The sequence below is a fragment of the Ursus americanus genome, chromosome X (assembly GCF_024610735.1).
Source record: "Ursus americanus isolate L20-20 chromosome X, mUrsAme1.1.p, whole genome shotgun sequence".
NCBI classification, from domain to species: Eukaryota; Metazoa; Chordata; class Mammalia; order Carnivora; family Ursidae; genus Ursus; species Ursus americanus.
The window spans coordinates 90,496,816-90,519,514 of NC_142164.1; the positions used below are offsets into that span (position 1 = coordinate 90,496,816).

Genomic DNA, 22,699 nt, shown 5'->3' on the forward strand with positions numbered 1-22,699 from the left:
ACTAGTTCAGTGAGGAAGTGTAATCCATCAAATGTCTTCCTTGTTTGTACATGCCTCTATTTTTAAGTTGACACAGAATGCTCCAGAAAGGAATAACAACTAGAATTAATAGGGGAAATTGCCAAGAGTTGTGCATGTTGTCAGACATGGGACGACTTCTCTATATCAACATGATTTCCTGACGTTGGCCAGCTAGGAAGGGAGCGCTCATGGCAAGAGCACAGGACTGCAGCCGAGAGTCCTAATATTATACCTTAGAACTCCCTGCCTTCACCAACATGAGGGAAATGACTCCGTAGGTTGAAACCATCTGGCTATGGAGATACATACTACTTACTCAATGTCATGGATGTTCCCACCTTGCCCGCCTGCCTGTAGTGTGCAGGGGCACAGGGTACTGGATCTGGCCAGGGAGTGGTAAGAAGCAGAAACGTGTTACCTCTGGCCTGAAACATTTCATTTCCTGCTTCCTCTCTCTCTCTCTAGACCTGCCACGGTGACCAAAGAGGTCAGGAGTCACAAACGGTGCAGCTACAAGATCGCTGAACCTCCATCAGTCATCTGGCCCCTGAGTGATCAGGTAAAGCAGACCCTCCCACACCTGCTGACCCACAATGGACATGTAGCATGAGTGAGGGAAAAAACACTTTCGTTTGTGTTAAGCCACTGAGATTTGAGTGTTGCTTGCGATGCAGCATAGCCTGGGTTACATGGATACAGGGAACATAGCTGACTCTGCCTTATTAATGAGACCTAACACTGTTGAGTGCTTCTCTGTAGCCCAGGCACCATGCTCTAATTTCCACACGCATGATCTAGTACCTCACCTTCTGGGATAGACAATAGTATTATCGTATATTACATGACATATGGGATATGTATCTGTGTCGTATGTATCAATTTTATGAAGATACCATCGTGTGTGTGTGTGTGTGTGTGTGTGTGTGTGTGTGTGTGTGTGTGTATCTCAGTGGTATGTTGTGCAAGGAGGTTTTCTTCCTTTCCTCTTGTTAGGCTAAAGTAGTATCTCTCCTTCTAGCTAAGACTAGTCTCTCCACAGGAGATCTGGATGCCATCTCTTCCTCCCTTATATTATTGGTTATTCCTTCACGCTCCTGAATCTGTGTTTTCTCTCCTATTTGCTTTGCCCACCCCCCCCATTCTAAAGTCTCTCCAAACTTAACAGATGCCCTCCAACCACCTCCCTTCCCCCTCCAAATACTATCTCCTGTCCCCTCCTATCCCATTTCAGTCCCTGATGTCTTAAGTGTTCACCCTCACTTGTTTCTCTCAGCTCCCGTGTTGTTTCTTCCTCCATCACTCTACCAAACACCTCTTTTCAGCGCTAGTCGTGATGCCTGCATCGCGAACTTCAGGGAGCCGTTTTCGCCTTACTTCATTTCTCAGCATCACGTGACACAACTGACCACACCCTCCTGTCGAAGCCCTATTCTGTTGGCTCTCCCTCCGTGGCTCCTCCCTACTTCTCAGCTTCATCTTCTCTTGCTGGGCTGCTAAATGTTGGCCTTCAGCACCACTCATCCTAGCCTCTCTTTTCTTTTCATTCTATAGTCACTTTCCAGTCTTTCCCGAGGCTACCTAGACCCAGGCAACCCCAAATATGTGCCTCCATCTGGGGCTCCTATTTGCCAATTGGCTGCCTAGCTTAGCACCTCCTCTTTGATGCCTTAGTGCGCTCAAAGCTGAAGCACCCCGCCACCTAACTCCACCCCTCCTTCTCTTTCCTCAGTGTTACCCATTTTAATGAATGGCACCACCCTTCCCCTATTTGCTTATGTTGGAAACCCCGGAGTAGAGCTGCATTAATACCTTCTGGAATGCTCAACAGCAAAATGTGCTTTCTCTTTTTGAAATTAAAAAAAAAAAAAAACTTGGGGCGCTTGGGTGGCTCAGTCGGTTAAGTGTCTGCCTTCGACTCAGGTCATGATCCCGGGGTCCTGGGATCGAGTTCCACATCAGGCTCGCTGCTCGGAGTCTGCTTCTCCCTCTCCCTCTCCTCCCCTGTTCCTGCTCTCTAGCTCTCTCTCTACCTCAAATAAATAGACAAAATCTTTGAAAAAAACCAACTAAAGGAAGTCTTTAAAAATTCTTATTTTCCCATAGTGACTATTATGATGCTTTCATGAAGAATATCTCATTTTTCCCAAAATAATTTAGGGCTCTTCTTTGCCGTTGTTCTAAGAGCTATTTGGTAGTCCTGCACTGCCTAAGAGTCAATAGTCAGATACCATTTCCTGTTGATTCTACCTCCTAAGACATTTTGAGGTTGGCTTGCTCCAGATCAGCCAATACACCATGTTCTAAACCATAGTGACTGGTTATCGGTATATCTGCAATAGCCCTCGAGCCCTCCTCCTTGCTCCAATTTATTCCCCACAAATCAGCCAGGCAGAATGATTCCAGGAATACACATAGCTGATCCTTTCACTCCACCGCCTAAAACCCCTCAATGGCTTCCTGTTGTCCTTAGGATGAAATCTCAGATCCTTAACCGGCTCACGACCCTGCCACTTTACCATGAGCTAGTGTTACCTCTTTGAGCTCCTGGAAAGAGCTCTGTTTTTTATGAGCCTTTGCCCACGATTTACTTTCTGCCCAGAGCTCTCTCACCTCTCCCAGCTCCTCCTTCTTCAGTTCTTAGATTTGATGATGTTTCTTCAGATAAGCAATTCTTAACCTCTCACACCAGGACAGTGCTCCCCATTAAACACTTGCTTTGTAAGTAAATGATTATTTGTGTATTTCCTTGTTTAATCTCTCCTTCCGGTTTTAATGAAACTCCCTGAGGAAATCAATAACACGCTCTCATACGCACAAAGTCCTCGAATCCAGCTTTGATTCTAGAGCGTGTGCCCACAACTACATGTACATACATTTCCTCATCCTGGAAGATGGCTTTTTGCCTCTTTGTTTCATGGTGTATGGGAAACTGAAGTTTGACTATAGAAAAACGTCTCTGGAGGAATTCTAAAGCAATGGTGTTCTGCTATTGGTGAATCTCTTTGCGCATTTCCTGTCAGTAGTGGATGGCACACCTCAGCCTTCTGGGGGAGGACAGAGGGAGATGTTCAAAGGACAGGTTGGGCTGACTAAGCTAGACCCTAGCTCTCCTCCATTGTGTAATCAACACATCTATGAGGGAGTAACGTGAACCACCTTATAGGACTGCGGTAGGACTCATTCATTCGATAAAGATTTAATGAGCATCTAGTATAGGGAAGGTCTCAGGTTACATGCTGGAAATACAAATGCGTTTCGGATGTTTAGCAGAGTCCCTATTCCATTTAGTTAGAGTCGGTCAGTTATTGCTAGCATTATTACACTTATGTGTCGACGTTTGCCTGTGTCACACAGCCTGAGTGACAGACCATGTGATATTTGTGACGTTTGTCCCTATGCTTACGGGGCCTATATAAACCACCAACATCAGCGTGCGGGCTCAGAAGCATCTCTGCGCGGCGTGGCCGCCCCTCCCCTCCCGGCCACCAGAGGGCGCGCGGCCTCTACCGCCCCGCCCGCTGCGTCTGCGCCTGCGCCTGCGCCGCGCCGGCCGCCGGGCCCTCCGCTCCCCTCCCCCCGGCGCCGGCCCCGCCTCGCGCCCTAACGTTCCGCCTCCGTTGCCCCTAGCGGCTGTTTGTTGACTTCCGGGGACGCGATAGTAGCCGATGTCCGGGGTGTCGCTATGGGGGCCCGGGGGGCTTCCGCGGCCCGCTTCGGGACTGAGGCGCTGCCATAGGACCCACCGAATCGCCCCCGCCACCTTTCCGGCTCAGCCCCAGGTTCCCCGCACCACCGTCGGCATGGGGGAACCCGAGGAGGTGGTGCCCGGTGAGTCGCGTCCGCGGTCGTGGTGGCGGAGGGCCGGGAGGGAGGGTCCGCGGGCGGGCGGGCGGGCGGCCAGGTCCCGCCTCCGGGCCGCCCCGTCGGAGAAAAGGCCCAGGCGGCGGCGGCCGGACTGTGGAGCTCGGGCCGCGCCTCCGCGAAAGCCTGAGACGAGCGGAAAGGAAGGGTGGGGGGCGGGAAGCACGGGGAAGGGGGTGCTTGTGCTTGCTTCTCTTTCTTTTAAAATAAGCTTTCGATGAGTTTCTTGAACGCAGGGGCAATTTTTACCTGCCTATAAACTTCCCCAAAGTACCTCCTTCGAGGTCCCCAAGACCCAGTTATGTATCGAATGCACTAAAGAGTGGGTGATTAGGGGGCGTGGGGTAAAAGAGGAGGGGGAAAACGACTTAGAGAAAGAGGGTGCGGAGGGAGCCATTAACGAGTGCTCTTCTAAGACTTTTCCCCTGCGCTCCAGAAGTACATTTTTTTTTAAAGATTTTATTTATTCGACAGAGATAGAGACAGCCAGCGAGAGAGGGAACACAAGCAGGGGGAGTGGAGGAGGAAGAAGCAGGCTCACAGCGGAAGAGCCTGATGTGGGGCTCAATCCTGTAACGCCGGGGTCACGCCCTGAGCCAAAGGCAGACGCTTAACCGCTGTGCCACCCAGGCGCCCCCAGAAGTACATTTGACATTGTGACGTTGTACCACATGTATAGTGTAACAGAAGTAGACGTTTCATGAAGTGGTGCTTACTCTAACCACTTGGTATGCTCTCAGATCTTTACTATAAAGATCATTCCTTTAAAAATGATAATCGTGACCCACTAAATTTTTTTTCTGACCCACTAATGGATCAAGACGAACAGTTTGAAAAAAAAAAACAAAAACAAAACACTGGATTACAGCAGAATCAAGTGTGTGTGTGTGTATACACATACACACATGTATATAATGATATGTATAAAGAGAGAGCGCGCACGTTTTCTGCCATGCTCTTGGCTCTAACACGTTCACCACCTGGAGTTCACAGCCTAGTGAGAGATACTAGGAAGTAAACAAAATGACAGTACCACTTCACAATAGATACCAGGGGACAGAGCAGAGCCACCAAATCCTGGCTTGGGGTGAGGGTATCAGGGCAGGCTATCTGGGAAGCCAGAATAGGACAAAACAGAATTCTTCATTCTAGAAAAAGCCAGAGTGTGTTCTAGAACCTGGCCTCTCCAATCTCAATTATCAGTTTGAATTGACATGCCTCACAATTTTTCTCAGAGGGTTTTTCATAGTAGCTAGTCCCTTGTACATTATCATTTATTATTAATACTTATGTTCCCTATGTTTATGGTACCCATTAGTTTCTTTCTGTGTGATTATTCTCCTTGAGATTTCCTCAGAAGCTGGATCTGGCCGTGTGTGTGTGTGTGTGTGTGTGTGTGTGTGTGTGTGTGTGTTTAAATGGTTATTGAAAACTGGTAGGGATTTTTGGTCTCTCTCTAAAATGGTACTGGACCAAAGTAGTCTGTGAATACTACTTAGATCAGGTAGTATTTAATGACTTAATTTAAGAGTGTTAAATCTCAACATCCTCTATCTACATGATGCTAATGATGAAATTCAGTACTGTCCTATTCCCATGTGTGGAGAAAAGCCTTCAATCAGGGACTAGACCATGATGTGTTAACCCGTGTTAATAGGGCACAGGTTGTATCAATCAGCTCATTCCAGGGGACAACAAGACTTTTAGTAACGGAGGACTGCCTTACTTTTTTTTTTTTACTTTCCAGCAGTAAATGAATAATAGATATTTAGTAGATTTCATAAATAAAACCAGAATAAAGTCTGAGGAGTAAGACTGAATTAAGGTAGAAGGAGGATGTCAACAGTGCCAGAGTGGAAGCAGAGCTGCCATGAGACAAGGAATGTGTATAGATAAGTCACTGAAAAAATATTTTAGTAACAGGCAACATAGTAAAAGTTGTAAAATAGAAACTATCGTATCTTTGCAGGTTCGGGTGCTGTGTTTACATTTGGAAAAACTAAATTTGCTGAAAATATTCCCAGCAAATTTTGGTTTAAAAATGATATACCTACATTTCTTTCATGTGGAGATGAACATACTGCTATTGTTACAGGTTAGTATTGAAATCCTAAATGAGGATGGTAATCCTTAGAGAATCCTCAATATTATAGATGTGCCATGTTTCAGACATGTTGAATATATACTTTCCTTTACCAGAATAGTGTTTTTTCTTTCTTTTACCAGAGAATTCTTGACAATTTGATTCATCCAGAAAGTGTTTTAAATTTTAAATTCCCTTGGTATATTAAAATATGATTTTGTATACACACTACTTTCTTGGAATAAATTTAAATATATCTATATAATCAAAAATGATTACTGAATAATCTTAGAAACTTTTTACACCTAACAGAATCTGGTAACCTATAGATGGACAGTTAAATTCACTTTAACCTGGGCAAGGTAACCTGTTTCAACACACAAAAGCAATACAAGTTTTAAGTGTAGCTTTTTTATTGCTTTGTGATGAGTTCATCTCACATCACTTTATGTTGAAAATGTTTCAATTTCTTATGTCTTTTTCCTTCCCACCAGGAAATAATAAACTTTACATGTTTGGCAGTAACAACTGGGGCCAGTTAGGATTAGGATCAAAGTCAACTGTTAACAAGCCAACATGTGTCAAAGGTTTGGGGTCTTTTCTTCTTTATTGCTTTAAATATTTAAATTACATAAAGTACTTTTATATTGATTGTGATGTTCTTTAATATCATATTAGGAATAATAAAGCCTTAGTTCTTTATTTTCCATTATTTACTTGACTATTATTGGTGTTTAACTTCATTTTTATATGATAATCAGAACTATTTTATGTTAGGGTCTAAAAATCACATTGCTAAAAAAACTTTAAAAATAAATAAAAATCACATTGCTTTTAAACTCAGAGAACACAAAGGAAGTAATGATTCTTCTGTATTGCACTTGAATATCCTTTTATTTTGCCTGTTTGTTAACCTGCTTAAATATTACTGTTATTGTATATACAAAGAACATCAAACTGTGAACATAACTGTGAACATCAACTAAGCTTGAGTGGTGATGTGACAAGAGCGGTAATCTTAATCTTCTTAGCCAAATTTTTTTTTATAATGATTTTTTATTATATTATGTTAGTCACCATACAGTATATCCCCGGTTTCCGATCTTAGCCAAATTTTTAATTTCAGCTCAAAATGTCATTGTAATTTAGCATATCCATGTTATTTTTTATAGATAATGTTACGGAATTTTCAAAGTATTCCACTTGGTCAAAAAGTGTTTATTGAGCACAGTCTACTAAACCCTGGGTTGTTTGTTATTTTTTTTTAAACCCTGTGTTTATTCACAAGATCTTTACTCTCAAATATCTAATAGATGAAGTAACACGGGATTGTCTAGACGATGAGATCTTTGACACCGGAGACTCTGTCTTAGTGATCTTTGCAGCCTCTGTGCTAAGCATTTAGGAGATGTTCTGTAAATCTTTTTTGAACATGCAAGTGAATGACTCAGAGCTTTAACATAGGTTATGCCTGTGACCATTGGACTTGTAGTGTTTGTACCTCACTGTGTGAGGTAGAAGGTGAGCTTGACGATGGTGATAGCAGATGAGGGAATAGAGCAGATTGGTGAAGAGGCAACGTAACAGTGCCACGAATCTCAGCACATACTCATTACCTGTGGAGATTTAAAAAATGTATGGATGCCTAGGCCTTACCTCAGACCCACTGACTCGGATTCTCCAGGGCTGGGGCCGAGCTATCTATTTTTCTCGAAGCTCCGCTGGTTATTATAATGCCCGGCTAGTTCTGCAAACTTTTGGCTTATTAGTTAAGAACATCAACTTTGGAGACAGATGGGCCTGGGTTTAAATCTCATTTCTACTGCTTAGTTACGATTTGACCTGTGTTATTTGTCATTTTTATAACCATAAAATCTTTTGTCATTTTTTTAGCTTTAAAACCTGAAAAAGTGAAATTTGCTGCCTGTGGACGGAGCCACACCCTAGTTTCAACAGGTGTAGTATTCAATCTGTATGACTTCCTGCCCAATTTGAGGACCCAGTTCTTACTCCAGTAACATTTGTAGCTTTGTAAAATTAAGAGAAGTGGTACCTTGGCAATAGTAAGGTTAAGATTTTTTCAAATGTAAATGGTTAGCACACTTGTTTGCCTTTGAAAATACATAAATAAATCTTCTTTTCTTGGATTATGTCAAGGGGCAGCCCATCTTTACCTATGTGCACACCTCAGGAGCCACTTGCTCCTGATCTTGCTCTTTCCTCTTTTCTGAGCGTGAGTGGAAGCCACCCCAAAAGGCTATTGATATGAGCACAATTCCAATCAAAATCCAAATGGGTTGTGTATGTTTGTGTGTAGAAACTGACAAGGTGATTCTGAAGTTTATATGGAAAAGCACAGGACCTAGAATAGCCAAAACAGTTTTGAAAAGAACAAAATCGGAGGAGTAGCACTACTGATTTCACGACCTATAAAGCCACAGTAATCAAGACACTGGGCTATTTGCAAAAAGAGAGGCAAAGATTATCAGAACAAAACAGAATCCAAAAGTAGACCCACACGTATATGCCCAACTAACATTTGGCAAAAGTGCCAAGGCAATTCAATGGAGAAAAGGTAGTCTTTTCAACAAATGCTGCTGGAACAAATGGACATCCAGGCGCTGGTCACTGAACAGCCTTTCCTAACCGCCCCCCCACAGCCTCTTCTGTGTTCAGGTTATTCTCACCGCCTCCGGCTCCTCCTTAGCCCCTGCCCTCATTCATACTTTTTCCTTGCTAAAATGACTTTCTCTTATTCACATCCTTATCTTTTAAGATCCAGTATAAGTCTTCTTTCATGGAGCTTTCTGTGGCTCTTCAACTTTGACTCATGGTGCTTTGAACTGCTTTAGCATTGCACGAACTCTGGTTTATGCCATATATGTTAAATTGTGTGGCCTTGTTCCGTATGTTCCGTTGGAAAGCTAGTCTTGGTTCCTCAATTAGGTTTCATCTTTTTCTAAAATAATATCTAACTTTAAGTTTTTACTGATTGAGGCAGATTTTGCCCTCAGTTTCCCCTGTAATTTAATTTAACTTCATGTGCATTTGTATGACAGATATAACTAATTTTTAATATGTGTATGTTTCTAAAAATCTTCATTATTTTTTTTTTTTAAAGATTTTATTTATTTATACGACAGAGATAGAGACAGCCAGCGAGGAGGGAACACAAGCAGGGGGAGTGGGAGAGGAAGAAGCAGGCTCATAGCAGAGGAGCCTGATGTGGGGCTCAATCCCATAACGCCGGGATCACGCCCTGAGCCGAAGGCAGACGCTTAACCGCTGTGCCACCCAGGCGCCCCAAATCTTCATTATTTTTAAGCTTATGGGCAATTTTTATTATCTAGGCACGGTACACTTCATATTTAATTAATAAAGCAACTAACACATTTATATAGTGTGTACAAGCCAAACACCATTCTAAGAATTTTATAAATGTCAGCTGATTTGATATTTATAAATAACTCTGTGAAGTAGGCAGTATTTTTTTAAAGGGTATTCTTATCCCTGTTTTGCAGATGAGGCAAATGAGCCACTGAGAAGTTAAGTACAGCTTGCCCTAGGTCACACAGCTGATGAGTGGCAAGCCAGCATTTGCACCCAGGAAATCTGGCTCTCCAGTCCTTTCTCCTAAACACAATACTATACTGCATTTCTACTTAGCTAGAAAATTAAAATACACATAGAATTTTCATGTTTCTAATTATATTCTTTTTGGATTTGCCTCATTTTACTCATTACATATTATATCTTTAATGGGTATGGAAGTTAAAATTAATGAACCACATCTCTTTTAAAATAGTTCGATTTGGATTATAAGCTAATTTGGAAATTACTTTCCTCTTTTTGCTCTGATTTAATAAAGTGCTGCATTAGCAGGAAAATACATTCCACACATTCTGTGCATTTCAATTGCTACTTAAGCTCTAGACCGATTTAGAAAATTTCACAAAATATAACCCTGCTTGTTTTGCTTGATTTTTGACAACAGATTGAAGTTGTTCGCCAAATGGTAGGATAATGTCAGCTTTTAGCTTTCTTAACTGTTAATAGAGGAAATATCTGGTAACTGGCCTGTCTCGTAAAGATGGTGACTATAGCATATCAATGTTTCTTTTTCCATGTGCAGAAGAAGGCAAAGTATACGCAGCTGGAGGAAATAATGAAGGACAGCTGGGACTTGGTGACACTGACGAGAGAAACTCTTTTCATCTAATTAGTTTTTTTACTTGCCAGCGTAAGATTAAACAGCTCTCTGCTGGATCCAATACTTCAGCTGCACTAACTGGTGAGATTTTGTCCCACTTGAGGCTGGGATCCATCCCTTTCGTTTAGACCAGGATATACCGACTGAGTCATCTGACCCCAGCATTGCTGTTTCATTTTCTTTCATTAACTTTGTGTTTTCAGAAGACATAAAAATTGAACTTTGAATCATGACATATAGTCCAGTTTTGCGCTTATTTAGAGTTAGACGGAAACACACACATAGCTGCCATGCTTCCATCTACTCCTATAGAAATTAAATATTCATCATGTGTTTTGAGCATTATATTTGCAGCTATAATAAAGTTGCTATCAGAAACATAGAAATCTATTGGATATGTGTTAACAGAACACGGTCTGGGGGCGCCTGGCTGGCTCAGTCGGAAGAGCACGTGACTCTTGGGGTTGTGAGTTCGAGCCCCACCTTGGGTGTGGAGATTACTTAAATAAACTTTAAAAAATAAAATTAAATATGGTCTGTATTGGTCATTGTATCTCTCTGCCCTCCCTCTCAAAGCCCATGTGAAAAATGTCCTCAAGATGGAAGCCAAGATCCACGTGGTGTCTGTGAAGAAGCTGCCGGTGGGCTTCTCTGCTCCAGTGGGGGGGGGCTGTGTGGCCCACAGTGCTGCTCCAGCTGCCAGGAGGGCTGGAGTACCATCTGCAGCGCCGTGCCTGCAGTACCGTCCACCGTCCACTAGCTTCTCGGTGTCCTTGTGGTTCTTTCAGTTTCTCTTGATTTCCCTTATTATTAAACCACTTCAAATCAAAGATTTAAAAATTTTAAATTAATTAAAAGATGTAAGTCTTGATAGTTTCCTTTCTAAAGTATTTTGCCTAGCTTCACTTTTTCTTCCGTTGGAACCCTAATCAGAACACAAGCTAATGTGTTTTGGAGATGTTCTATCTGCTCACGTATTTCAATCTCTGAAGCTGTGGTATGTGTTTTCAAGTATAAATTGTAAAAAAAAAAATGAAATGCATTTCTTTTTCTTTTTTGTCTTTCCTTAAAACTTCGTTTTTACAGTGTTCTCAAGAGCAAGGTCCTCCAGGCCCTTTTGACCTGGGACTTGGTGACAGAACCCATGCTGTCGTTCAGTTCAGTTGCAGGCCGACTGCTTGAAAGGAAGAAACATTTGCTGTTCAGACAGTAGACTAAGAAAAGGTTGTTATAGGGAAGAACATTCTGTCTTTGCTGTTGAGATAAAAATATGGACACTATTTGCATCATGTTATTCTCTGTCCTTTATCATCATAGAAGCCTTTCATACTATAAATTGAACTCTTATGCAGCAAGCTGGTGTGAATGTCTTAGTAGCACTTTTCTATCAAGACACATAGTTTTTCTAAATTAAAAAAATAAATGCTGTGTTGGAAATATAATAACTTGATAGCCTTGCTACCTCTTAAAACCTTTTTTTTCCTCCTTGTGTTTTCTTTATAGAGGATGGAGAGCTTTTTATGTGGGGTGACAATTCTGAAGGGCAAATTGGTTTAAAAAATATAACTAATGTGTGTGTCCCTCAACAAGTGACCGTTGGGAAACCTATCTCCTGGATCTCTTGTGGATATTACCATTCAGCTTTTGTAACAAGTAAGACAGAACATTTTGGATTCATCATGTTACCTCTTATTTCTAACTATTTACTCAGTTAATGATAAAATCTAACATTCTATAGTTCTGTGGAAATAATGCGATGGCAGTCTGTATAATGAAATGATTGTAGTCTGTTTTGGGTCACAGTGTCTCTCCATTTTAATAATGAGAGTTTATAATTTCAAACTCACTCTGACCTGTTATCTTTTTTTAGTGAATATTAGAAAATATTAGAAAAACAGTGTGTATGTTAGAGACTTCTAAACATTGATTCTCAAACTTCTTGGATTCCTTGGCATTGGAAATGAGATCTATGGGCCACCTTCCCTTGGGTGCACTTGCCTCTCTACCTAGACCTACTCTACTCTTGTCCTGATAATTTGCTTTTATTGTTTAGTAATGGAGTCATAGACTTTCATTGTGAGAGCAGGGATGTAGAATAGATGGAAAAGGAAGATTGCTCAGTATGTGATAGGATTTCCTTTGCTGGAACTTTGCTTAGCATCCCCAATCTCTCCCTTTCTGGGGCTCCCTGGCAACCTTTTCTGCCTTAGTTAAATATTCAAAATGTTATAGTCTGTATCTACACAGGGAGTGATAGAAGTATGATCATTCCATCCTATTGGTGGTTTTTCTAACAGCAAAAACACCTAGAGGAAATAGTTCTGTGGCCCCTCTTAGATATCTCTAAGTCTTTGTTTTACATTTACTCCTTTTTCTATGCACCTCAGATTTAGAAAGTGCTGATTGACCCATTCCGGTGGCCCTCAGATTTACCAATGAATTGGTAGCACCATGGTACCAAGAGAGGGCAAACTCCAACTCAGCTGCCATTGTTCACCACTCTATCAGCTTGTATCTTGAACAAACTAATAGTAAATATCCTCAAATGAGGGAGTAAATGAATGAACAATTAACTGTGTACTTTGGGGCAATGCTACCTACCAACTTATCGGCAACTTTCCGGCTCCTGGGGTTGGTATAGTCTGTGCTCACTTTGTTTATAAGACAAACAAACAAAACACAAATGGAAAAACAAACAAAAATCCCAAGCAAAAGCATTGTCTTATACTTAGATTTTAATAAAACTGCCAAATCAATTTTATGACTAAACTCTACTTTAGCCAATAGGAAAACAAGGAATTGCTCATTGTAGCCAATAGGCATTACATTGAACTTTTTTGTTTTGTTTATATTTATGCCTTTTAAAAAAACAGTTTTATTGGGTGGAATTTAAGAAACAAGACAAATGAGCAAAGGGGGGAAAAGACAAATTAAGAAACAGACTCTTAGCTATAGAGAACAATCTGATGGTTGGGGGGGGAGGTAAGTGGGATGGATGAAATAGGTGAAGGATTAAGGAGGGCACTTGTGATGAGCACGAGGTGGTGTATGGTAGTGCACCTGAAACTAATATTAACACTGTGTCAACCAACTGGAATTAAAATTTTAAAAATTAAAAAAAAAGTCAAAGAACATACACAAAACCAGCTTTATTGACATATAGCTCACATACCATACAATTCACCCATGTTAAGGTGCAAGGAGCAGCAGGAATTTACACATAGAAGTGGAAAGAACCTCATTTGGACTTAGTAACTCCTTTCATATGAGAGGCGAGAGGCATGGGAAAAAGAGGACGGGAACCAACAGAGCAGTTCTGTGCCAGTGCTTGCTAAATACTTTATAGAAAGCTGTAGTTTAGAAAATTTCATTTTCTGTGCAGATCAACCCAGAAAATCAGTAGAGCTGGGTTTGTAGTATTTGACCAAGTTTTAAGTGGTGCATACTATGTGTGTTGGATGTCCCACAACTTCCCCAAGTTCTGTTTTGCTAGAAGGACTCTCAAGCCTCAGTAGCTTGAGAGTTATTCTCACAGCTAAGATTTATTACAGCAAAGGATACAGACAAAAACAGCTGGAAGGAGATATGTGTCCTCCAGAGAAATCTAGCATACACTTCCTAGTCCTTCCTCTTTGCTGCACAGGACATGCTTTCAACTACAGATGTGTGTGTGTAATGTCCCTGCCCAGAGAAGCCCACTCTATTCTCAGGGTCTTTGGCTTTTATGTGGGGGTGCTGATTGTCTGGGCATACCCTGCTAGCAAGTAGTCACAGCAACCGAAGCTCCGATCCCTCCACAATGAAACCAAGCATACCTCATCAATGTCGATGGTTGTGCAAATAACCCTAAGAACCCCAAGCTGGCATAATTCATTGTTCGGGTTACAAAACAAAATCATCAGTCACTAGCAGAAAGAACACTCCAAGGGCCACATTCCCAGGGGTTGGTCAGTGCTCAATCATGGTTCTCTTGGAGACATGCAAATAATAAACCAGATACACTGTGTTACCTCTCTCCTGACATGAATGGTGATATGTTCTGTGTCAAATTAGATTATGTATCTACAAAGGTTTTTAAATTCCTGTCTTATAGAACTCAGTTCAGTGCATAGAAATGAATTCTAAAAAGTTCTGCTTTCAAGAAACTCATAGTGTGATAACTATAATAAGAGAAGCAGGTTAGTAGTGTTAGTATGGACAAGACAGTGATTAAATGTCACAAGTTCCTTGATAAGAGAATCTTTCTGAAGGAAGTGCCATCTAACTGAGCAAAATCTGCTGTCTTAAGACTCACTCATCATATTTACTTCACACATAAGTGCATTTTATGAAACAAGTTTCATAAAAGCAATTATTCATTTGTTTAACAAGTATTCATTGAATATTTCATATACCAGACGCTGCTAGGTTCTTGGAATACCAAAGTGAACAAGACAAAATCCATGTCCTAATGGGGGCTTAATGTCTAGTCATTTTGCTTTACTATAAAAGGAAGTAGAAGAAATAAGATGGTCTCTATGTGAAACAGCTAAAATCGTTTTCTAGTTCACTAATAGTGATGTCATGAATTCATAAAGACTTTGGATTAGCATAATCAAGGAGAAAAGAAAATCTTAGCTTTATTTCCTTACCATACAGTAAAAATATCTCAAGAAAGGGTAAATTAATCAAGTTATCATTTTCTGAATTTTTTGTCGAACATGAGAATGTGTACCCTCAAAGACTATTATTTTGTCCGTAATTCTGTCATCTTTGATCGTTGTACTTTTCCTTCAATAGCGGAGGGAGAACTGTATACATTTGGAGAACCGGAGTGTGGAAAGTTAGGTCTTCCCAATCAGCTGCTGGTCAATCACAGAATGCCCCAGCCGGTGCCTGGAATTCCTGAGAAGGTGGTGCAAGTAGCTTGTGGTGGAGGGCACACTGTGGTTCTCACAGGTATGTGTGGAGCCCACCCTCTGTTCCCTGCTTTCTGAGATGGCTAATAATAATTTTTTAAAAATACACTCATTTTCTTCTATTGTGATAAAAACACTTAACATCTGATCCACTCTTTTCATAGATTTTCAAGTCTATAATACAGTAATTGTTATCTATGGGCACAGTGTTGCACAGCAGATCTCTAGACCTTACCTTGCATAGTTGAAACTTTATACCCATTAATTAGCTGCAGCCCTTTCCCCCTCCCAGCCCCTGGCAGCCATCATCCTAGTCTGTGCTTCTGTGAGCTTGACTTTATTAGACACCTCATACAAGCTGGCCTTGCATCTTTTTTCATTAAGACCCCCATCTTTGATTTCCATAGTTAATACATATTTTTGGCCTATGGAAGAAAATTGTAAGTAGAAAAAAATGAATCTTGTGGAATTGTTTTTGCTAACATAATGGACATTTTCATGATCTTAACACCTTTAATGGCAGCAGATAACATTGTTTTTAGCTTGCTTTCAACGACAAACTGTTTTCCTTGTGTGTGTGTGTATTCTATATTTATCTAAAATTGATATCATTTTTCCTGAAATACCTTCTTTTCCCTGTTCATGCTATTTTCTACATGTCATTAATAATTCTTTTCTTCGTAATATTCACAATGTAAAACTTGGTATTTTCTTTGTGATTTTTATGTTCTATTATAGTAATTCATCAAAAAGTGTTAAGATTCTAAATTACAGATAATAAAGTTAGAACCTTAATAGCAATGTCAATTTTGGCTTCTGAATTTTATATTTGGTATGACATGTCATTTTTCAGGATTCCAGTCAATACGGTACAATATACATACTACTTGATACTGTGCTTACTAAATTGCTGCCTCCAAATTTGTTCAGCATTAGATTTATTTGGGTAGTGTACAGGTAATACAGCTAGTGAAATATTACATTTTTTGGTCAAAAAGAAATTAACAGTTTCTGAAGTCACCGCCTAATCTTCAGTAACCCAAAGTTAGCAGTGTTGTAGGGAAATTTTGAATAATACCCCATTCTCAGATGATTTGCTTAATGTTGCAAGGTGATTGAGTGATATTTTATCTTTAGACTTTCCTCTCTTACATCACTTTTCCTTGACTTTTTGTTCTAGTCCAAGTCATGCTTATTAAGCGCTGGTTTCCCAGAATGGTAATTCCCAGATGGAATCTGTTTCCAAGTTAGAAATAATTTTTTTCAAGGCCTCCATTCTATATTTGGAAATAATAATAATAATAAAGAGGTGTAAGATTTCTTTGAATTTCTGCTAACAAAATGGATTTTCATATATTTTTAAGAATATTTATTTTAGGAATTAAACTTAGAAATTAATCTTTATAAATTATCTGAAAATGTATTCTATAGGTAGAAATTCAACTTATTCTTTATGTGTTCTGCAATTTCTCTAGTTTAAACAAACATTATAGAATTTATTAGGTGATTGAAGGTTATTCTAAAGGACACAAATGTTGATTATATAAAATAACATCATTCAACTATATATTATAAAATATCATTACATTAAATGAGCATCCAGATAATCCATGATACTTTTAATTATACTTAAAATTTAAAAATGCACCTAAGTGTGATATTTTCTTGCAATATTATAGACATTTAGCTTTCTGTGGACTTAATTTTGAGGTTAAAAACTATGTTGCCAGAAATTATTCTCTCTAGATTTTTGCAGACTTCGGGATCTCACACACCAGGAAAGTTTTTGTATTTTAAGTTTTTAATTTTGTGACAAGAATAGGAAGACCAACAGATGGTTGCGATCTTCTGATTTGCATTTGGCTAAATATGGGCATTGCAGAAAAAATGCAACCTTTTCACCACTGTATCATAAATAAGGGGGCATTTCAAAACCAAAATTAAAAAGCTCTCAATTTTATTGTAAAAGACACCCTCTTAAATTATATACACTTATCTGTATGGAAAATTTACTGCTTTGCCTATTTTTCACATTTCTCCACGGACCTGTGAGAACTTTATGATGAGCCAGCCCTGGTGAGAAACCTGTGTTTCAGAATACAGTGTGGACAGAAATAGTCCTAACTGATGAAGAAACGGACGTGAAGCCCATGTTGATTATCTTGACTAAGTACTAAATTGAATACCTAAGAGTTATAGAATACTTTGAAGACCTTAAAGGAAAGAATAGCTAACCATCTGTTCTAGATCATTCCCTTCACCAAAGGAAAGGAATTGGATTAGATGATTCTATGGGGGCCCTCCCTAGCATTGTTTTTCCTTTTGTCTGTAATTCTGATCTTAAAATCTGTTTGGGTACCTTTCATTAAAATACTTTAAAGATAATTTAAATTAATTCATTGCTGATGAATTTATTTAAAACGTAATACTCCACGTGACCTTAAGAGGTTAGAAAATACAACTACTGGTTGTGGCGATGGTATGATTAGTTTCTTCTTCGAATCAGGGAAACAGTGAACTGCTGAGAAAGTGTCAGCTTGGAACTTGGGATACACTAAGTGAGACAGAGTGATAGATGTAATCTGGTATGTCATCACCAGCATTAGCAAAAGCCAAGAAAGTCCTGGTTATAAAATGGGGTCCACAATAAAGTCTGGATTCCAAGGAAAAATAAGAACTTAACTTCTCTAGATTATATTTGGACAAACTCAGGATCTCTACAGGGCAACAAGTTACTAGTCATGAAATCAAATGTATTCTGGGAAATCAGAATAATATTCATATGAAGCCACCTAATAAAAACCGTTTTCCTAATAGGGTATCATTTGTCAGCATCGAATTACGTTGTTAAATGTTACAAAGGCGATAAGACCAAAAATTATATTCATTGTTATATGTAATGTCCTTAGGTTAAAATTATATTCATTGTTATATGTAATGTCCTTAGGTTAAAAAAAAAAGAAGAGTCTTAGGTCATTTTTTTTTTAAGTTGAAACTGTCATCACTGCTAATCAGCCAAGTACCTGAAAGTGAACCGAACAGGGTAAGGAGCAAAACTTTTGTCACGTAATTCAGGTGGCCTAAATGTCCTCATTTCACAGGCTCATCTCAGACAGCCCACATAATTTAACCCAACATTCAGAACTGGTGACATGCTCTGCGATTATTAATTAAACTAAGAGATGGTATTTTTTACGTTAAAATAAGGATGTTTTGCCATAGCCTCAGTGTGGCTTCATCTCGTTGACACAGCATATTTTCTTTAAGAGGTGTTATCCCTCTGTCTTATTTATGAAGAAAGCATTATTAGGAAAAATGTAAAACCATATGACACTAGATAGTTATGTGTTCATCAGGATCCTCCACTGTCAGAAATAAGATGAGTTGATTAGCTACTTTTTAGAAAAATGTTCTTAAAATGGAATGTCCTAGTGTGTCTTAAAATCTGTCTGAATGTTTTCTCATGCAAGCCTCACAGCAACTCTATTAGAGAGGAATTATAACATCAGAGAATTTGGATAACTGGCCTGCTTGCCACAGCTAGTAATAACGGAGGTTTGGACTCCTGCCCGAATCCAAAGCTCTTGCTCTTCCTCCTGTAACATGGAGAGGCAACGCGTGGGACTTTGGAGGAGACCATGCTTCCTGACTCAGGGCCAGCCAGAGTTGTGTGTCTAAAGGGACCCTTTTGTCACCACTCATTTATCCTGTTTTTGTGCTTTTCCATTTCTTGAGAACGTATGAGCTAATGTTTACTAAGTTACCGGAGGTCCTTTGGAGTTGCTTAAAAAATATTAATATAAAGGAAAAGCTTTTGTCCCTCCTTTCATTATTATTACACTTCCTAGGAAAGGAACTTTACCTGTGAGTAAATCAAGCATATCTACGGTGAGTTTCAATTCTCATGCAAATTGTCCTCTGAAATTGTTTTACAAAGTAGGTTATTCTGATAAACTATTTTTGAGAAGTAAGGAGTTTTTCTGTAGGAAACACTGCTCATTTTTTTTTAAGGCAACGAAAGGAATTAGCTTAATGACAATTGATGCCATTTTTAAAGAGCCGAGTGGTAATAATAGGTACATGTTAGGTAGTTCACTGACTGATGTGTCTTTAGCAATTCTTTTTATGGTTATATGTAAAAGGTAAAATCAGGCCCATGCCATAACTTTTACAATCGTCTGCCTTGTCATTTTTCCCCTCCTTCATCACTGAGAATGTATACCTAAGTATTAGGTATTCTTACATGTATATTTTAGGGGCATTTAACTTTCATCACAAAAGTTTGAATGTCACAGTTTTCTAGATATACTGGTGACAGTGTCTGCTTCCCTGCAATCTTTTTCTTGTATTTGTTCATTCCCTTTCAGAGAAAGCTGTGTATACCTTTGGGCTGGGACAGTTTGGTCAGCTGGGTCTTGGTACCTTTCTTTTTGAAACTTCAGTACCCAAAGTCATTGAGCATATTAAGGATCTGAAAATAAGTTCTATTTTCTGTGGAGAAAATCACACAGCTCTGATAACAGGTAAAGATGAGAATTTCTGCTACGTATTTCTAGAACGGGGTATGTTTTACAACAAAATACAAACTGTGTGAAATGAATGTATCTAAGCAAAGGAATCAATAACTGAGAAAACCAATAACTGAAAAATTTTAATCAAGAAAAGTTCTTGTTTAATATGCCAAAGTGTAAAGTTGTAAACTCTTTTTTAATATTTCAATTCAATTTCAAATCAGTGTAAATGATCCAAAGATTTAGAACCTCAAAACAAGTCAGTGGTGTCAGAGGTAATATCATAGTATTATACTTTGGCAGAAAGCTGGAATCCTTTTGAAATTACATTAGTTTGAAGGCTCTTAACTCTGCTCAGGCCAGAGGGAAAAGTCATAGAAGAAAGAACTTTAAAATGTTCTCCATGTTTAGTCTGACACAGCTACATACAGGCTGAATAAATGCCTTTGAAGCTTTTGCCGCTAGGAGGCGTTTTCAGGAGTGATTCTTTGCTACTTTCTCCACAGTGACAGAAAGGCACCTCAGAGGCCACTAGGCAGATACCAGGCTCCTCTAGACCCTTTGCTCTGTACTTTCTCCTTTATCCAGGGAGATACTGCTTTGGGTCTACTTCTCAACCTCAAAAACTAGGTGCTGCTAATATGGACTCAATAAAGATTCTCCCCTAGAAATAACTCATTTACCTGTAGGTAATTGATATACTCTACAATTGTAATTGCTTTGGAACAATACCCCTGTAATTTCACTATTTCTAGCCCACGTTTCTATCTAAAAATGAAGTAAAGCATTAAAAAGGCAGAAATCGTACAGTATTTTGAAATAAACCAGATACTGGTATTTCTACATTTGTTTCCTTCTTTCTAAAAAAGCTACTGCTAAATGGAGCTCATCTGATGGTATCTAGTTGGGGCAACTAGTAATCCACAAATACAACGTATACTACCATACACTGTTCCTTCTTCCCCAAAGAGCCTTTCAGAGAGAACTACCTGCCCATTTTCAAGTGTCAATGTCCTTGTTAATGTGGTGTGAAATAGAACTATATAAAATGTAAAGAATTATCATTCATTCATAGTCCCAGAACAGTTGTTGATATGTATCCCTTACTGCAGGGTCCTAGTGTCAATTTCACTGTCCTTACTGCTGTTTTTCATCAACCCTAAATTGCCATTGATGGGAAATGCATACTTTTTATGGATCATCTAACACACAATTAGATTATTTGGTTAAACTTTCATACTACCTTCCCCCTGATGAAAGAAGTTATAGCACAAATAATTGAACATTAACTTTGTTTGCTTTTTGCTCATCAAGCTTCCTCAGGGGACCGGTGTTATGAATTTTTTTTCTTCCAGGACTAACAAGAGGTGTGTAGTAAGTTATCTGTAAGTTCTTGCCAGTTCCCCATTATGTCAGCCGGTGGTTCATGGTTTAAAAAAGCTTTCAGGTTGGAAGTACAATCAGGTAGCTTGGATCAGAGTTTATCTTTTCTGGCTAAAGATAATCAAGTTAAAACACAAAGCCTAAAAAGCACTTTGGGTAAAGAAATCAAGGGTCAAAAGAAGAAGGAAGAAGAAGGGAAAAGGATGATAAAGAGAATAGGAGTATACGTAAAGAAAGGAAATAAGTGGCTAATAGTAAGAATTGTAAGCGTCTAAGTTTGGGGTTTAAATACTGGTTATTGCTTATTAATAGGGGATCTATTTTCTATTTGTTTAAAGATTTATTTGAGAAAGAATGAGTGAGGGAGAGAGCACAAGCACACAAGCAAGAGGCGCAGAGGGAGAGGGAGAAAAAATCTGAAGCAGACTCTGTGCTGAGCACAGAGCCGGACGCAGGGCATAATCTCATGACCCTGAGATCACGACCTGAACTTAAACCAAGAGTAAAACGCTTAACCGACTGCACCACACAGTTGCTCCTCTGTATTAATTTTTGAGCTTGACACTTCACTGAATTATGTTATTATTTCTCATCATTTTTCCTTAAGTTCTCTTGGATTTTCTTAGTATGAGATTACTTTGCCGTCTTAAACTAGAAATTCCCAGATGTGATCTTATCATTTCCTGACTTAAAACCATTCATTCAATTTATTGCCATTAAGGTAGAATTCAGAAATTCTTATTATGAACCGACAGGGTCCTCTGTGGTGTGGTTCCTTCCTACCTCTTCAGACTCATCTCATACCCCTGGCCCCTTTGTGCTCCAGGCACATTGGTTGCCTTTCAGTCTCTTGACTGTGTTATGTTTTCTCTTGATTCAAAGCCTTCATATGTGTTTTCTTGCAGTTGAAACCCTAATCATCCTTCAGGTCTGTTTAAAAGCCTTCTCTAATCCCCAGACTAGAAGGAAATCCCCCTCTTCTGCACCCGTCCTGGCCCCCTTGCCTTTCCTTCTGCTTCCATGGCACTTTCCACCCCCTGAGAGAGAGGGTGTGAAGGAGGGCTTGAGAAGAGGAGTGAAGGTTCAGAATAGCTGTTCTGGCAGTGGGCAGAAGGGTTAACTGGAGAGCAACAGCCAGACTACTTATCATTATCGTGGGCCACAGAGGGGCCCTCGCCATTGCTCTAGGGACTAGTCAGCATGGTTGGTTTATGACACTTCCCTCAGCGGCGTTCCACAACCCAGGAGCTGAATTAGTAAAAGAGACAGTTGGATTGATCTAAGCCGGTAGTTTTCCACCAGTGGCCATTTTGTTGCCCAGGGACACATGACAGTGTCTGCAGATGTTTTTGATTGTCCCAACTGTGGAGGCAGGGTGTTCTATGGACATTTAGTAGGTAGAAGCCAAGGATTCTGCCGAACATCCTACAGTGCACAGGACAGACCCACACAACCAAGAATTATCTGGCACCAAATGTCAGGAGTGCCAAGGTTGAGAAACTTGAGTGGGAAAAAAAAGTAGATCGTATTGGAGCATAGGGTGTCAGAATCCAAAAATCTCCTTCCCCTTGAGAGGATGGTGTGTATCAAGAGGCAGCTCACGCTGGGGTACTGCTGTTCCACACAGTGCCTCACACAGCTGGGCTTCAAAGTCACAAGCCACCAACAGCTTAGTGATTTATTCTCAGAGTACCTGCTGCCTAATGTTACGTGCAGGACCACAGAGACCGTA

General features: G+C 39.8%; 1 protein-coding gene across 4 annotated transcripts in view; it reads left to right on the forward strand.

The window, feature by feature from the left end:
• The first annotated feature begins 423 nt into the window (after positions 1-423).
• RPGR (retinitis pigmentosa GTPase regulator) overlaps positions 424-22,699 on the forward strand; it is a 55,866-nt gene continuing 33,590 nt past the window's right edge. The window contains exons 1-8 of one of the 4 annotated variants that reach the window (XR_015723405.1): positions 424-580; positions 5,852-5,977; positions 6,460-6,552; positions 7,859-7,921; positions 10,098-10,256; positions 11,679-11,828; positions 14,955-15,113; positions 19,441-19,596. Coding sequence is in view for 2 of the 4 variants with exons in the window: in XM_045775703.2 (XP_045631659.2) it covers positions 3,687-3,849; positions 5,852-5,977; positions 6,460-6,552; positions 7,859-7,921; positions 10,098-10,256; positions 11,679-11,828; positions 14,955-15,113; positions 19,441-19,596 (1,069 nt within the window). In the remaining 2 variants the exon portion in view is untranslated. Of the gene's footprint in view, positions 581-3,595; positions 3,850-5,851; positions 5,978-6,459; positions 6,553-7,858; positions 7,922-10,097; positions 10,257-11,678; positions 11,829-14,954; positions 15,114-19,440; positions 19,597-22,699 lie in introns of those variants that run through there. The other 3 variants (XR_015723404.1, XM_045775703.2, XM_045775694.2) reach the window with 3 other exon arrangements.